Source organism: Lepus europaeus, chromosome 6 (genome assembly GCF_033115175.1).
Source record: "Lepus europaeus isolate LE1 chromosome 6, mLepTim1.pri, whole genome shotgun sequence".
NCBI lineage: Eukaryota > Metazoa > Chordata > Mammalia > Lagomorpha > Leporidae > Lepus > Lepus europaeus.
In genome coordinates this window covers 70,615,370-70,634,362 of record NC_084832.1, presented here as the reverse complement: position 1 = coordinate 70,634,362, position 18,993 = coordinate 70,615,370, and the positions used below count along the sequence as shown (strand labels likewise).

The 18,993-nt window shown below is 38.5% G+C and overlaps 1 protein-coding gene across 3 annotated transcripts in view; it reads right to left on the bottom strand.

Annotated features, from left to right (window-relative positions):
• Positions 1-14,010: 14,010 nt before the first annotated feature.
• SMAD9 (SMAD family member 9) overlaps positions 14,011-18,993 on the bottom strand; it is an 81,249-nt gene continuing 76,266 nt past the window's right edge. For all 3 annotated transcript variants that reach the window (XM_062194363.1, XM_062194365.1, XM_062194366.1), the window contains one exon: positions 14,011-17,571. In XM_062194363.1, coding sequence (XP_062050347.1) covers positions 17,428-17,571 — 144 coding nt within the window. In that variant the 3' untranslated portion in view covers positions 14,011-17,427. The remainder of the gene's footprint in view (positions 17,572-18,993) is intronic.

Here is an 18,993-nt window from a genome sequence, read left to right as displayed (position 1 = left end):
AAATTTTAAAACATTTTTTAAATGGAGCAAGGAACCCATTTGCCTCTTCCTCTATGCTGCTGCCTGGAATGTAGACAAAGCAGATGACTCCTGGGACAATGAGGGTCATTCACTGGGGAATGTGGGAGTAAATGGAAAGAACCTGTCTCCGTGGATGGCCTCAAAGATCACAGCTACCACACATCCTAGCCTGGAATGCCCTATCTTTGGACTGTTAGGTGAAAGAGAAATGGAATATATTGTTTCTGCAATGGTCATGGTCTCTATTATGGTAATTAATATAACCAATCAATTCCAAATCCCAAATAACATTAAAGGTGAAAGTATTGACAAGTGGCATTAAAGACTTGGCCTTGGGGCCGGCACTATGGTGTAATGGGTAAAGCCACTGCCTACAGTGCTGGCATCCCATTTGGGCGCCGGTTCAAGTCCCGGCTGCTCCACTTCCAATCCAGTTCTCTGCTATGGCCTGGGAAAGCAGTGGAAGATGACTCAAGTCCTTGGGCCCCTGTACCCATATGGGAGACCCTGAAGAAGCTCCTGGCTTCGGATTGGCGCAGCTCCAGCCATTGCGACCAACTGGGGAGTAAGCTAGCGGATGGAAGACCCCCCCCCTTCTCTGCCTCTCTTTCTCTCTGTATAACTCTGACTTTGACTATGACCCTATCGGAATAAGATCAAAGTCAGCGAACTCTAAAGGCTTCCATAGCCCTGGCAACTCATGACTAGAGCCTAGGGAGATTACTGACGCCATGAACAGGAGTGTCAAATTGTTAAGTCAGCAACAGAAGTCACTGTGTACTTACATCCCATGTGGGAACTGTCCTTAATGTGTTGTCTAATGTGCAGTGATGCTATAACTAGTACTCAAACAGTATTTTTACACTTTGTGTTTCTGCGTGGGTACAAACTGATGAGATCTTTTAATTATATACTGAATCGATCTTCTGTATATAAAGATAATTGGAAATGAAAAATAAAAAACCTGGTGTTAAATTGGAAATGGCATAGAAAATTAATTTTTAAAAAAATGTAGGATCTCTGTCTTTAATGTGCTGTACACACTTATTTAATGCTATAACTAGTACTCCAACAGTATTTTTTTTTTCACTTTGTGTTGCTATATGGGGGCAAACTGTTGAAATCTTTACCTAATATATACTAAACTGATCTTTTGTATATAAAGAGAATTGAAAATGAATCATGATGTGATTGGAAGGGGAGAGGGAGCGGGAAAGGGGAGGGTTGTGGGTGGGAAGGAAGTTTTGGGAGGGGGAAGCCATTGTAACCCATAAGCTGTACTTTGGAAATTTATATTCATTAAATAAAAGTTTAATTAAAAAAAAAAAAAAGACTTGGCCTACTGGGAACCAGGAATTTGTCATGGCAATTATTTGACATCATTTCATTGGGCTCAGTCAGCAATAGTAGTAGAAAAAGTAAATTGTAGACTTGAGCTAGGGTTCCTTTAGTGAAAGAAGTGCATGAAAAGATTAGATGATTTTGAAAAAGCACTTTTCATATTGGCAAATAGAGTTCAGGCTGATAAGGGAAGAAATGAGTCAAACAGAGGCTAGAAGAGTGAGAGCAGAAAGCCAGAAAAAGGGGCTCAAAAGGTAAACAGCACAATTCCTAACAATGAGTTAGTGACTACTCCAATTTTTACTGTATTTTATAACAATACACATCAAAAACTCAGTGAAGTTGGAACCACTTGAGCTCAGCTACTGGAACAACCCCAGCCTTTTGTGTGAAGAGTTTGATTTGGAGCAATTGAAAGGCTCTGTAGGGTTTAAGGACAGGAAAGTCACACGGGGAGGGCTCACTTCAGAAAGAAGACCAAAGCAGTTTGCTTCAGTATATCAATGAGCAGCTCTAGAGCATTGTAAAAACTTGATAAAAAGTGGCAAGAACAAAAGGGAAAACTATAGAAAAATTGTTTTGCTTCAGGAATAATTGTTCCAAACTACCTTAGAGAAAAAGGAGACAGTCAACCATATGACCCTCAGAGAAAGGGTCCCTTAGATACTTTACCAAAGATAAGTAGCCCATAGGTAAACAATCACAAGCAGACAAATGCAGGAGTTGGAACCAATGTAGTGGGACTAAAATTTGTATATAAAGATACAGTTATATAGAAAATTGAAAGTTGCTTCTATAATGGAAAATTGGGGCACTGGGAGGGTGAAGTTGGAGGATGTAAGGGTCAGGAGGCAATCTTCATATTGCTTAAATTTACCCCGTATGTATGACCTTTTCACAAATTTTTTTTTAAACATGAACCACAAAATTCTTGCTGGAAATGGAAAAGAGTAGACAATCCAGAGACAACAATGCAAAGTCATACCAATTTACTAGCACTTTATAGTTTTCCAAACAATTCTATATACTTAACTCACTCTACAACAATGCCATAATTCATGCACAATAATGATTATGCTTTTAGAAGTTAGTTAAATTGCTTGCTCAAGCTGGCTTAGCTATTGGACTTAAATCGAGGCCCTCAGACTGTACACTGTTGTTAAGACCAATGCAGTTTGAACATGCGCCTTGCATTCTGGCAGTGGATGCACTATCATTGGGCCATAAAAATAAAACTTTTGTACAACCCTTGAGTTTTGGAATGTGTTAAGAGAAAAATTTTACTTAATCCTAATTATATTACTTTGCAAAGTATTTTTGTAATGTGTGCTAATTTATCTGAAATACGACAGGGAAAATATTATAATGCCTGTTTGGGGATGAGGAAAGAAAAAATTCAAATAGTTCGAGGCAGAGCCCAGACACAAATCTAAATCTTTTGTCTCTAAAAACAGTATTCTTTCTATACCAGTATGGGACAGCTGAAGTTAGAGCTAATACTCTCAGGTGCCCAGTTTTTAACATAATAGACATTTCAATAAATGCTAATGTGTTAGATCTCTTAAAATTTTTTTTCTGTGCATACATGTATGTGATCTTACATAATTATACCAATATAATCATTTTGCATATACTGAGGTTTGAAGTTCAGGTTACCCCCTGCCTTTTGATGCTTTTCTTGGCACCTTCATCATGTCCTCCATGCACTGCTCAATTTCTTGATAACCTTTAACAAATTTACATTGCTTATTTTTCCATGCTCAAATAATTACATACAAACATTTAGAATATTCTTTGTTAGGTAAAAACACAGGCACTTTTTCCTTTTCTATATGTACCAGTGCTGAATAGAAGTCCTTTGAGTGGTTCATAAAGATGGTGCTAAGCTGTCGCCTTTCTTGGCTGCAGAGTGCCTCACATGTACGTGCCTTCATTTATCGTGCTGTTCAATTGTTGGCCATTCACTTGGTGTCTGAGTTCCTGCCACAAGGAACAGTGCTGCATCAAATGGCCCTGAACATATCCTTATGCTCTGCTCTGTATTGGTGGTTTTGGGGTTGGCTATTTCCTTTGAATCAGTGTATTTGTATTCCTTCGTGTGTGTGTGTGTGTGTGAGTGTGTATGTATAAAACACTTCAAATCTTTACCAGCCATGAGGGAGAATTTGTTTTCCTTACATCTTTACCAGCAGGAGTTATTGGTCTCAACTCTTGCTTTTCTGATGAATATGTACTTCTGATTGTCAAACTTATTAGCATTTTCTGGAATGCTAGTGAATTAGAGCATTGTATATGCTGATTGGTTGTTGAGATTTGCTCTTCTGTGAGTTTCCTTGTCATATCATTTGTCCATTTTTCCACTAGGCTCCCTTTTGTACCCAGTGTGCAAAACTCTGATTAATATTATGAAAATTAACCCTTTGTCATTTTAATCATTTTTCCCAAATATAGTATTTGTTTATTTACTTTTTAGAATATTTATTTATTTATTTATTTGAAACGGAGAGTTACAGAGAGATCTTCCATCTGCTGGTTCACTCCCCAAATGGCCACAACAGCCAGAAATGGGCCAGTCTGAAGCCAGGAGCCAGGAGCTCCATCTAGGTCTCTCATGTGAGTGCAGAGGCCCTAGCAGTTGGACCTTCTTCTGCTGGTTCCCCAGGCACATTAGCAGGGAGCTGGGTCAGAACAGGAGTAGTGGGGACATGAACTGGTGCCCATATAGGATATAAGCATCCCAGGTGGCAGCTTAGCCTGCTGCGCCAAAATGCTGGCTTCTATTTACTTCTTTTTTTCATATAAACTTAGTTTTTGTATTTTTCAATATTTCTGACATTTGTTTTTAAGGGATTCTGAGTTTCCAGTCTTGGCTTGCAAAGTTTCAATTTGACATCTTTGAACTAACTGCTGATTTCTAATTTCCTGTGTCTTTTCCTGGAATGAGGAAATACAATGAATATGGATGTTGTCAGATAGTCCTAATGTCTTTTGTGTAACTAAGTCTTAGGGAAATTTTAGTATCTTTTAATCATTATTACTCTCGGTTCCTAACTTTCTCTGGCTAAGAAAATGAATAGGATGCCAATGTAAGAGATGCTGTTGACATATTAGGACCTGTGTTCAGACATCAGTTTATTTGAAAATGGACTGAACTGTCATTTACCCAACAGATTTGCCTCAATGTAATAAAATATTTTAAATACTGGTTTTCTTGAGTTTAACATTAGCAAATGTTTTTGAAACCTTTTAATGAAAATATTTGACACATGTTTAATAATTAGGTGCATTGATATCAGTTTCCAGTCAAAAAAAAAGAAAAAGAAAAAGGGTATTCCCTCCCCCACATTACCCTTTCTGGAGAGTGCATTCCTCCAAGCAATCATTTGTATTTTTCTAGAAGATCGGAGATGAACCTTTTTTTGTTATCATCTGCCACAGCAAAATCAATGCTTCTTCTTCATAGCTTTACCCTGGTCACATAGAGAAATGTACAACCCTTCCTAAGATGAATTCAGGAAGCACAGATGCTGAATTTCACAAGCTGTGTGTAGCCCAGGCTTCAGAGGACTTAGGAGTATGTGCCACATGGAAACAGAGAAAGCTGAGGAAAATAAGCAGAGGATAAGTCCTCCTAACTGGTGGGAGCTTCTGCCTGTTCTCCTCCCATGCTTGTCCCTGGTATGAGTCACTGTTCTCAAATTGGAGGCAGCACTAATAAGGTTTTATACCAGTTGCCTTTGAAAATCTAATAAGAAGCAGGATATATTAATAGTAATGTATTAATTAATATTGAATATTTGCACAAAAATATATTGTCATTTATTATGGTAATACAATTACAGCATGTTAAACTACACATGCATACTTGTGCTTGACTATCATGCTGATGAAAATCATCTCCGGAAGCCCATAGGGGCTGGTGAGGGGAATTGCGACAGCATTTTATCCTTTCAGAAAATGAGGGAACCTGATGAGGATTAGGTCAGTGTTTTTCTGAGATCATCCTGAATTGTCTGTTGGTATGGAAACTCAGGTTTGTTTTAAAAAGCAGGAGAGTACTGAGACTATTGTATCCCAACTCCTATTACACTTGCAAAGCTGGCCTTTTCTTCCTAAATACCTACCAGGTCATGTACGTCTTGCCTCTCTCTCATGCTAATAAATGCACCCCTGCAACGAGGAAAGTGCCAGTCTAGGAAAAGCCAAGTTTATCTCTCTGATTGCCTGAGTCCCCTTCTGTTTCTCTCCCTTATTCCCACACGATAGATTGAGATTACCATGTTTCCTGTTTGTCTTTTTCACCTCTTTATCGCCAGCAACAAGAATCAAGGTTGCCCTTTGTTCATGAGTTGCAGTCACTGGCTATTTTAAATGGGGCATAAAGTCCATGCACTGTCTCACTTTCCTGGGTACTTCCTGCTTTGTTAGCAATTGCAAAGTAACTACAGTGTGTGCCCAGGCTAGTCATTATCTATTCTGAAGGGCAAGGAGAATTTAGAACTAAGACACACAGAGCAACTCCCAGGCTTCACTTTGGATAAGAAGGCTAGGCACTTTTTGACTGTCTCTGGCTGAATGCTGATGGTCAGATGCTGGGACACAGTGGTGACTATGCCAAATGGAGCAGTGGCGGAACAGCCATGTCCTCAGAGACCAGTGCCCTTGCTGGGGAGTGGAGTAGCTCACTCGGGCATTAATAACAGAAGGAGGGAACCGATGAGTTTATTCCTAGCAACCAAAATGACAAGCCTGCCCACGAGATCTGGGAGAGGGAAGTGAAGGTTTCGAACAGAGATCTCTTAAATAGTTCATGTATAGGCATATCAGATTGAGCCAGGATTCTGATCAGAACCAGAGTGGCAACCATATTATAAATTGTAGGTGCTTTCAAATATGCGTGCTTGTGTTTGTGATAAGCAGCTTTTCCCTGAGGACTTTTGCTAAGCAAAAAGTAAACTTTGATCAGCATTCCAAACATCTGAATATGAGCCATGACTACTGTTTGAATTATATAACACATCACTCCAAAGCAAATCGGCTTAAAACCCATAGATTCACACACACACACACACACACACAATGTTGTGGATTGGCTGAGCATAGCTGAGGTACTCTGGTATTCATGCTTATCTTATGAGGCTGTGTTCAGATGGGTCACAACTGTGACCAGAACCTTCCAGACAGCTTCCCGTAGTCCAGAGCAGGATGTGACAAACAAGGGCATCTGGGCAAATCCAAGCCACAGTTGGTTTTTGTACTGCCATGAGGACTAGGTTTTACATGGTTAGTCATTGAAAAATGGTTCTTTTTTTATTTTTTTAAGTAGTTGAAAATAATTTCAAAGAAAAAATTTTTCTGACATGAAAATTATATGAAATTAAACTTTATTCTTCATCAAGTTTTACTTATTTACTTACATATTATCTATGGCTGCTTTTGCACTACAGTGGCAGAGTTGAGTGGTCGTGACAATCACAGAGAACACCTGGCTCACAACACTGGAAACATTGGCTCTCCGGTCCATTATGGTGGTTGCCAGTCCCTGCCCCAGAACCTCTGTCTACAGACACCACTTTATGTAGCAGGTTAGTCCAAGCGCTCATACAAAGGCTTTCTCCTAGGAGTGATGCTCCAAGAAGACAAGTCCCATTGTCAAGTGCTGATCACACATGGCAGCCAAGCCAGGTCACATGGTTAACCCAGAGTCACTGTGGGCAACCACAAATCCTGAGATGTGTCATTCAGTTGGAGGCCACTGAAGTGAAATTTACCAATCACTCTGTAAACAGGTCAGAAATCTGGGTTCATTGGACAGCTGACATCCTTGAGAAGTGCTGTAGGGTAAAGGAATTAGATACAATCTATTAATATTTTATGCTTAACTTCAATAGATTATGGCGGTTACCAGGGAGGAAGATAAACTAATAGAATCTTAGGGTAAATTAGATAACAATCCCCAAAGATATCCATGTACTAATTGCTCCAGTTTATGGATATTACCTTATAGGGCAAAAGGAAATCTGCAAATGTGATTAAATTAAGGGTCTTGAGATGGTGAGGTTATCCTGAATTACCTCGATAATCACAATGTCCTTACAGAGGAGGGAGGTAGAGGGAGACTTGACTAAAGAGTAGGAAGTAGATTTCATGACAGAAGTAAGAGGTTTGGAAGGGGTTCAAGAAGACTCACTAGTCAGGAAAATACAAGCATCCTCCAAAATCCAGGTACTAAAAAACAACAACAACAAAAAAAAAGAGAGAGAGAGAGACTGATAAGACTTCTATCCTCCAGAACTCTAAAAGGAAAAAAAAATGTCTTAAAGCACTAAATTTGTGGCACCTTTTTACAGCAGTAGTGGGAAATTAATCCAGGTCTTAGGGGATGAGGGAGGGGGGTGGATCTCATCAGCTTCTAAGCAGGCAGGCAGCACTTAAAATCTCTTGCTTTTCTTATTTAAAAGAGAAGTTTAGCTAGGATAAACAAGTGACCAACCAGGTTGTAGGCTATCCTAACTGTAATTAGATGTAAGAGATAATTGCATACTCTTTCAATCAAGTATTCATTTCCCCCAACTTAGAACATGCAATGTTTATTGTAAATGATCTTCCTTTGCTCTTTATCCAAAGCTTTCCAAACTCTTAGCTGTAAAGCTTTGAAGTAACAGGACAATTTGGAACCTTAAATTTTCCAAATTCAGAGATGTTTTCCAGTAAGATTTTCCAAAGCAATCTGTAGCATGCTGAGGACATGTTTTGGGGGTGGAGCTATGCGCGGGAGGGGGGTTCCAAGGGAATTCTATCATAGTTGCTTACTATTTCTTTTTAACTACTAATTAGCAGCAGTGCTTGAATTTGTCATTGTAGATTTCAGAGCCTGTTACACAGATGTGATACTTTGTTGTGCAGAATCTTTACCTTCAGGTCCCTGTATCTTCCTTTCTCCTGTACTTTAACCTGCCCATGAATTATTTACATGACGTAACACCATTCCATCACTCTGTTTCACCAATGCTCTTTCCACTTCTAGTTCTTTTCCCCCCCACAAGTTGAAGACGCCTCTCTAATCCTTGAAACGAAGCTTCATATTTTCTTTTTTAGCCAGACCAGAAGAAACAACTACCAGTTCAGCCAACTTTTGTTTGCACACTCCTTTCATAGTAATCTAATTTCACAGACTCCTTAGGAAAAAATTAATCAATTTAACATGTTATAGTATATGGAAAATAAGTTATTTTAAGTGAAATACTTTGTACCTTAACAGGTTTGAATATTGTATTATAATAATTTTAATACACAGATGATCCTCAGCTTACCATGGGGTTACATCCCAATAAACCCACTGGAGGCGGAAAAGACCATAATCCCTAAACTACCAAACATCCCAGATTAGCAGCACAGCATACTGTAGAGCACTGGTTGTGTCCCCTCAAGACCATGGAGTTGACTGAGACCCCTGCCCAGCATTCCAGAAAGGATCTGACTGCATGGCACTAGCGTGTTGTATGTCATTATCATTAGATCATATTAGAGGTACAGTTTATATGGAATGCTATGGCTTTCACACCATTGCTATGTCATAAAATCTTAAGCCAAACCATGAGTCAGGGATCCTCTGCATCTTTAAATATGAGTATTGAGATAAATTTTCCTTTCCATATTCATATAGGGACATGCTATCTTTAACTTGCCTTAAAATAATTCTATCAGGGGCTGACATTGTGGTGTAGTGGGTTAGGCTGCCTCCTGCAACACCAGCATCCCATATGGACACTGGTTCAAGTCCTGGCTGCTCTACCTCCAATCCATCTCTCTGCTACTGTGCCTGGGATGGCAGTGGAAGATAGTCTGAGTCCTTTGGCCCCTGCATCCATATGGGAGACCCAGAAGAAGCTCCTGGCTCCTGGCTTCATCCTTGCCCAGCCCCTGCCATTGTGGTCATTTGGGTAGTGAACCAGTGGATGGAATATCTGTCTCTAGTTCTCCCTCTGTAACTCTGTCTTTCAAATCAATAAAAATATCTTTTAAAAAATTCTATCAGGAAAACCAATATGTTAACAAATGAATTATATGTTGGGGCTGTTACATTTAGCTTGAGGACTAAATGTATAAGAAGCACAATAGATTAAACTGTAGCCTGGCATAAAAATAGGCAAAAAAAAAAACCTTTACGTGTTTGCAATTCTTGAAATTGTGCTTAAACATCAGTGGGTTATTTTGGTAGCTCTTAGAGGTTTTTTTTTTCCCCCTTTCAAAGTGATTTGCAAGCATTATCTCCAAATAACACATTGCAGGTATGAATAGTTTTGGCAGAAAAGCCAACATGAATATAATTTTTGTTATAATTACTCCATCTAACTTCTTGTGAGGTCATACCTAACATTTTTATCAGATGCAGGCAAATTACAGAATGATCAGTGATCATACATAAATAAACTTTCAAAATTGGTGTCGTCTTGTTAACATGGTGATACACCATCACAGTTTGTTATGCTTGTTATCTTTGCTCTTACTCAAATCTGAAAATAAATTCAGTACTTAGAATAAAACCAGTGCAGTTTAACGTCAAAGCTACCTTTCCCTGGTAGTGTTGTGCAGCTAAACGGCTATTTCTAAACTGAATCATAAGCTTGCTTCTCAGATGCCCACCAGCTGTCCATGGACACTTCGCATGCAATTGGAGGCTTGCAGTTATTCTTACTGTGAAGGAGAGAAACTCAATATGGATTCTTTAAAACACACACACACACACACACTGGAAACAAAGTATCATTACTGCTAATGTGACCCCCAAATGTCTTTCTAGACAAATAATAGGTAGAAAACGCTGGAAATGAAGATACAATCCCAGCCCTTAAAGTCCTTAAAGACAGATGGGCAAATAAATAGCACAATGCAGGAACTGATAACTGACCACTGATGGGTGCAGATTACTGAAGGAGCATAGAGGTCAGACAGCTAACTAGCACCCTGTCACGGGTGATAACACCCTGAATTTTATTGGCTTACTTGTTCGTCTTCCTCCAGAAATTGCTAAGCTCCTCAAAGGCAGAAATTTTTAACTGCGCCTTCAGTAGCTGTTGATGCTTAAGAATCATGTAAAAAATGAGCTTGTGAAGATTCTAGGATGATGAAAATATTCCTTCTCTGAGATGGACTAATGTTAAAGACAATATTTTATGTCTATACCATGATATATTTTAAAATGTGTACAAATTAGCTTTTGAAATACCAGTACCAAATATTAGATGCCAAAACAGGGTCAGGAAACATGGGAGAGGCAAAGACAAACAGGATACTGTCATTACTCTCCAGAAACTTGCAGTTTAACTGGAAGTTCCATGATCCCATATTGTGACTGAACCAGAATAGCTTTTCCCCCATCAATTTATGTATTTTTCGTATTTTATTTTTAACTGACATATAGAAATTATACATGCTTATAGGGTGCCACATGAGGCTTCTATAGATGTGTATGCTACATAATGTCCAATCAAGGTAAACTTATCTATATCCTTAAACATTTAACATTACTTTATATTGAAAACAATCAAAATCTTTTTTCTCGTATTTTAAAAGATATGTAGCCTATAGTCACCCAACTGTGCAACAAAGCACCAAAATTTCTTACTCCTATTCCTAGTACCCATTTATTTCTTTCCCCATTCCTCCCTTCTCGCTTCTCTCCCCATTCTCTGATAACACCATTATACTCTTAATTTCTGAGATCAACTTTTTATATTTCATATAAATGAAATTGTGTGACATTTGTTTTTTCTGTGCTTGGTTTACTTCACTTAACAAAATGACCTCCAGTCTGCTGAATTGGTTGTCCAGTGGTGAGCACCAAGGGCTTGAATATCTTGTCAGTTTCTGCCTTCACACTTACTCATCATTCTCTTGGCCTCCCCATGTCCAGAGGATATGACTATCATAACTCTTGCTCACAAATATTTGGATATTTTAGACAAAACACATGAGAAACACCAGGGATGAAAAGAAATGGGAAGCAGACACCAGAGAGGGAAACTATGGGTATCTTCAAGTTGGCCTGCTAAGCCAGGAAGATCTCAGAATAAATGCAAATGATGAGATACAAGTATATTAATTTTTATGTGAATTTGTGGAAATATAGAAGATGTTCACAATAGCCACAAACAACCAAATTCCTTGGAAAACACTTAACCAAGAACATCAAAGATCCTATGATGAAAATTACAAAATCTTAAAGAAATAGAAGAGGATACCAAAAAATGGAGAAATCTTCCATGCTCATGGATTGGAACAATCAATATCATCAAAATGTCCATTCTCCCAAAAGCAATTTGTAGATTCAATATGATGCCAATCAAAATACCAAAGACATTCTTCTCAGATCTGGAAAAAATGTTGAAATTCATATGGAGATACAGGAGACCTCAAATAGCTAAAGCAATCTTGTACAACAAAAACAAAGCTGGAGGCATCACAATACCAGATTTCAGGACATACTACAGGGCAGTTGTTATCAAAACAGCATGGTACTGGTACAGAAACAGATGGATAGACCAGTGGAACAGAATAGAAACACCAGAAATCAATCCAAACATCTACAGCCAACTTATATTTGATCAAGGATCCAAAACCAATCCCTGGAGTAAGGACAGTCTATTCAACAAATGGTGCTGGGAAAACTGGATCTCCACGTGCAGAAGCATGAAGCGAGACCCCTACCTTACACCTTACATAAAAATCCACTCAACATAGATTCAAGATCTAAGCCTATGACCCAACACCAAATTATTATAGAACATCAGAGAAACCCTACAAGATATAGGAAAAGTCAAAGAAAAAAAAAATGACCTCCAGTTACATCGGTGTTGTAAATGACAAGATTTTATCCATTTTTATGGCTGAGTAGTCTTCTGTTGTGTATATGCAACATATTGTCTTTATCCATTCATCAGTGGCTGGGCACTTAGCTTGTTTCCATTTCTTGGCTGTTGTGAACAGTGCTGCAATAAATGTGGGAATGCAGTGCCTCTTCAACAGACTGATTTCATTTTCCTCGAATATATTCCAAATTTAGCATTACTAGAGCACATGACAGTTCTATTTTTAGAGGATCTCTAAACCATTTTTCCATACTGACTGAACTAATTTGTATTCTTACCAACAGTGTACAAGGGTTCACTTTTCTCCATATTCTTGTTACCTTTTGTCTTTCGGATAATAGTCAAACTAATTGGAGTGAGGTAATATCTCACTATAGTTTTTTATTTGCCTTTCCCCAGTGATTAGTGATGTTGAACATTTTTTCAAATGGCCATTGGCCACTTCTATGTCTTCCTTTGAGAAATGTCTGTTTAACCTACTGTCCACTTTAATTGAATTGTTTGTGGGATTTTTTTTTCTATTGCTTGAGTTTCTTATACTTTCTGGTTATTAGCCCTTTGTCAGATGTATAACTTGGAAATATTTTTTTCTCTCATTCGGTAGGTTGTCTTTTCTGTTGATTGCTGTGCAGAATCTCTTTAGTTTGATGAAATCTCATGAGTCTATTTTTGCTTTTGTTTCCTATGCTTTTGTGATCCTTGCCCATTCCAATGTTCTGAGGCATCTTCCCATTTTCTTCTAGTAGTTTCCAAGTTTCCAGTCTTACATTCATGTCTCTAATCAATTTTGAGTTGATTTTTATACACAGAAGGGGGTATAGTTATGCTCTTGTGCACATGGTTATTCAGTTTTCCCAGCACCATTTATTTAAGGCTGCTCTCCAGACACTTAACAGTTTAACTGGGGGTGTCATGGTCCTCGCCTGTACCTGAACAAGAATAGCCTGGAAGCGTGCTTTTATACCTTGAGTTCCTCAGAATATCTCCTTCAGATAAAGAACTCCATTGCTTAAAAAAAAAATTTCAAAATCCTGATGAAGATTATGAGAAGGCTAAGTAACCTAGAAATACTTACAGATCTTTTCCCCTCCATTGTACTATTGTAGGTTGACTGTGGAGGGAATTGAGAATTTTACATTTTTAGTTGTGTTCCCATTTCTCCTGGATACCATCTTAGTATTTTCTTCAGTAGCCTTCTTTTAGCTCCTTTTTAATCTGCAATTTATTGCAGTGAATAGAAACTTACAACAATGACAGTGTTCATTCTTTCCTGAACATTGAAATACTATTTAATAATCTGATGCTATCCAGAAAAGCTATTCTATACAGATGACCCCTGATTTACAGTGGTTCCACTTAGTTTTATGATGGTGAGAAAGTAGTATGCATTCAGTAGAAATTGTACTTTGTGATGTGATCTTCTCTTGGGCTATTAATTATGGGCTATTAATTAAGCCATAATCAGTATTGTTCAATGTATTAAATACATTTTCAACTTCTGACATTTTCAACTTATGATGGGTTTATGGGAATGTAACTGTTTCCTTAGCCAAAGGACATGTATTTCCTCTCTCTAAAGTTACTGAAAAATATTTCAGGATTCTATACTTAACACTATTTATTCCAAAATGTTTAGTTAAAAACCACTACCACATTTTTCTAAAGCACAGTGGATCTTAAAAACATCCCATTTTCAAAAACTAGATGAACTAGATTGTCTCAAGGAGCTGCAGACCCATATGCAGGGAATCCTTCTATGAAGCTTGTCAAAAAAATGAGCTCAAAGACATACAGGTACAGTGTTCTTTATTATAAATAATCAGATAACAGTGTAAGTGCATTTGAAAGATAACCTAAGCCACATTACTAGAATCAAAAGCATTAGTTCACTCAAACAGAAATAGTTCCCTTTTTTGTTTGTTTGATATTAATTTGGACTAACTTTACATATGCTAGGATTACCTAGCTTGTCCTACAGTTCAGCTGTTAAATCTAACAGGAAAAGAAAAAATTGGGGATGCATGTTACATTTTGCTTTATTTCTTGAATATATATTCCAAGTATTCCAAACACATTCAACATTAAGAAGATGCTTAAGTCTAACAAATGATATTTATAAATGCTTTTGTTATTGTGGTGTTGTTGTGGGGGTATCCATATATTTCCATGAAGCTTGTCAGAAAAATGAGCTATAAGACACAGGTACAGTATTCTTTATTATAAACAATCAGTAATAGTATAAGTGCATTAGAAGGATAATTGAAGCAGGTTATTATAATCAGAATTAGATACTTAAACAGAAATCATTCCCATCCTTAGAAGAGAATTAAAGGGGATTCTAAATGCTAAGTATTTGGCCAACTTTTCCTCATAATGATTATAAAAAAATAACAAAATATAAAGTATACATATTACAGAGTGACATCATTATGGCTCCAGAGCATTGGCAGTTATTACTAGCACAAACAAATTTTTCACATCTCATTTTCTTAACAGGAAGGAAAGAAAAAAACTGACTCGAACAACACGATAAATATCCTGGGTCTTGTGAGCAGGTCAAAATGTTGCTTTTCTCTAATTCATGATGACTGTCCGTGGCACCTTCAGACATGGTTTGCAGTGCTGATGTATGTAAATGCTTACCATGTCAACCTTGCTAGTTACCCTGTAAAAGAATACTATTCAGTTCTTTTGGATTGTCTGCTTCAAGAAATGAGTGCTCAATGACCACACTGAAAAGTCTGAAATCAAATATTTCATTGCAAAGTTTGAGAACTCTTAGAGTAAAAGCAAAAGGAAAGCTGATTTAAATATAGCTGCTACAATGACCTAAGGGTTTATGCTTCATCAATTCTAAATTCCCTGAACTTCAGTGTTATCCTAATAAAGGCTTTTGGTGAGCATGATATGTGCCAATTTAACAATTTGTTTCTCACAGAAATAGTTCAGGTACACTGGGATATTTTGTCCAGATTTCCTAAAGCTGCACAAAAATCCAAGGAGGTTACTTGTTTTGTTTTGTTGCTAATGACATGGATAGGCCACCGGATCCAGTTAATTCTGTCAAGGTAAAGGATGAGCAGTGGATGAGTCTTATGGCTTGTGGAAATATCAAGAAGCTGAAGCCATGTATGCTTGAAGCTGTTCTGTGGAATGGCATTCATTTGAGGCTCATCATATAATGATTTTTCAAAGAAAAGGGGAGATGGGGGATAACTGGTAAAAGAGGAAACAAGAAGAAAATAAAACAACTTTGCAATGTGGAAGAAAAGTAGCCAAGGAACACATTTCCTGATTGCTCAGAAGGGAAATAAAAATTTCAAAATAGAAATAATATTTAAGAAGTCAATTACATTTTTTTCAAGCAAAGGAGAAATGACTTTTTTTGTTTTTACAGTTCTCAAATACGAATATGTCTATACAAACAGTTTTACTGTTAACTCTCAGCTCCATGAGGACTAGGCTACCTCTTGTGTACATTTGATTCCATGGAACCTAACATCATATCTACCATGAAGAAGTGCACAATACATAGTTGATGAATGGATAAGCTATGGGTATTTCTAAACTCTAAAAGGGCCACCTAGTTTTAAGGTAAAAGATAATTATTTTCTATTGTATATACGAAAGCTTCTATTAGATAACACTAGTCATTATAAGGTGAGGAGTAGTAACTCACTCATATTTCTTTTTCACATGATCAGTTCTACCTTGAATACAATTTAATGAGAAAAAGCTACCATGTGCACTAACACTAGAAAGAGTTGAGACAGAATGTGTAAGTGAAGAAACCTTTGATTACTGAAGTATTTTGTGTTACAAGCACAACTGCATATGTTTCCAAGCAATGCAGTGTCTATTAGGTGGTAATTATATACATACAATATGAAAGTACCTAGAAATTTGGGGGATTTTCCTGTATCACCCAAATAATAACAGGCTTTTAATATTATGAATATTTTAAATGATGTCTTATCATTCAGTACCACTGTTCCAACCACATTATAGGGGTTATGAAGTGATTATCATTTTCCTTGAGAAGTTATTCCAAGTTGCAGACTTTTGCTTTATAAGAGAAAATCTGATTTGGCCACTTGATATTTTAATCAATAGAGACTCTAATTGGCTCATAAATTTGATCTAACATGTAAGTTTTCTCAACGGCCTTACCATTCACCACACAGGCAAGAAAACGTGGCCAAAAGAGTGTTCTGACCTAGAGACATTAGCATGGGAATGTGAGAAGGCAGAAGTAAGTGCATGCTGCTTTGCCCAGCCCTTTTTGATTTGCTTCTCCCGTACACTGGACTCAAACACCCTGTGTTGTGGCACACTGTGCTATCTCAGAGGTCTGCAGGGTTGTCTGACATGAATAACCAGGAAAACAGGAGCCTGATTTCCTAGGTGGAAAGCAGCAGTCTCCCTGGGCAGTTCTGGGACTAGTCCCGGACTTAGCATGTTATCTGGGAACACGGCACATTTCATGGAACATGGCACATGTCATATTTATTACCCTCATTAGACTCCTTTTTTATTACAGTGGTAGACTGGGGCAACATGACCCTCTGCGTTACAGTTTCTTTTCCAATCACATTTGAAACTCATTTAACATGTAACATGAATATCAGCACACTAGTCCAGCTACAGGTATTTCAGTTTCAACAATATAAAGTCTATGCGGCTTATCTCCCACAATTCACTATAGGAGTTGATTTTTTAGTGCCAGCAGCACTAAAAATGAGATCATCTAGACCATATGGGTTTGATGGCTTTGTTTTGTCTCCTAGTGTTATTTGCTCTAGTGCTGCTGGAACTTGATTTTTGCTCTACAAACAGTTTTGATATCTCCGTTAGGCCACGCAGCATGCTTTATAATGACATATGAGCTACTGCCCTTTATTCTGCCAGCACCCTTCAAATACTGTCGACACTGTTGCCTTTCATTTGTTGCCTCCTAAAAGAAGTTGCTGCTGCTTATAGCATAAGCATGAAAAATCTGCTTTGCTAATCACACTGTACCAGCACTGGGTTAATGAGGGCACAAAAACAACTGGTGATAAAAAATATGAATAGTATACATTATACATATTTACACATGTACGTAGAAACTTCCATGAGTCGCAGATTTGAAGCCTTATAAGCCACTGCCAGCAACAGCATCTATCCTAGAGAAATGGAGCTTAAGAAGTGACTGTTAAGACACTGAGGAAATGGGATTATGTGGAGAGCCCATCTGAGTCAGAACTTTGTCCAACCACTGTAGCGGTCCGTGAAGATGAATCTCAATCCAGCAGGGGGTACTCGTGACATCCTGGCGATGATACTCAGCTCCCCAGCCCTGAAAAGCAAGGACAGAGCCAAGAGTGACTGCACCAGACTCGATGGTCTGCCTGCAGAACCACCAGGCAGAAGAGGGTGGACATGGAGCCCATGCATGGAGCGGCTCCTGAGACATGAGAGGGAGAGAACAGGGTTCTACCTCCCAGTGAGTACAGGACTTTGCACCCATTAGACATGCAGGATGCACCCAAACCAGCACATTGCTTCTGGGTCTACAGCTTAAATACCAGCCTAGAGGTGGTCCAGGGAGGCACTAGTCTCATGGGAAACACTGGAAGTCATTTTCCCTCCCCAGGGGAAGAACTTGACCTTAGGCCCACTCTGTTCATGCTGAAGATGGTGTTTTACACAAAACAGTTAATCACTTACAGACTAATGATCAGATCTGAAAGAGGTAGAGAGACAACTAGAGGGCACTCTTAATTTTGGGGGTTGATTATCAAAGCTTGCTTCTCATCCCCATTCCACTCGGGTTCTCTTGGCGATTTCCCAGTTAGCACCATTCACAGAAGAAACAGGAAAAAGCTGCATATTTTTCTCTATATGTTATCCATCAACAACAAGGTACTTAAGAAATGAAGGCAGAGGGCAGGTGTTTGATGCAGTGGTTAAGACTGCATCCCATATCCGAGTGACTGGAGCCCTGGCTCTGCCCCAGATTCCAGCTTCCTGCTAACTGCACCCTGAGAAACAGTACTGATGGCTCAAGTACTTGGGTTTCTACCACCCCTGTGGGACACCTGGATTGATTCCTGGCTTCAGCCCTAGGCTGTGGTGGGCATTTCAGGGAGTGAACCAGCAGATGGGAGGTTTCTCTACTTCTCAAAAATAAAATTTAAAAAAAAAAAAGAGTTAAGCAAGTTAGTATTGCTATTAGGAATAGTGATTCTCTGTGTGGTTTTTTTAAAAATTGGATTTCAACACAACCAGGCTTCTGGCCACACTTTATACTCATGACGACAAACCTCAAGTCGGCTTTTGGCACCACCTGGCCATCAATCCTTCACTCTCACTTCCCTTTCTCCTAACTGCCTCACTCCAGCTTCTCTCTCCTAGAGACTCTAACACCTCCACCATCCCACACCTGCAACCGATGGTCTTATTTTAATGAGAAAAATGAAGCAATCAGAACTGAGAATGTCCACAGGACCTCACTCACATTCTGAACCTTTCTGCCTCTACCATAGATTAATTATCTGTGTCTCCAAATAAGCTAGTCCATCCAGTTATGTACCAGACTCGCTCACCTTCCCGGGGACAGCATTCTAGCAAACCTCCTGTTCTTCCTGCAACCTTTTCCTTCTACTAGATCATTTCTGTCGCAGAGGAACTTACTCAACCATCTGCCATCTTCAAAACATTTCACTTGGCTCTACCAACTCCATCAGAACTGCCCTGTTTTGTTTTTTTTGTTTTTTTT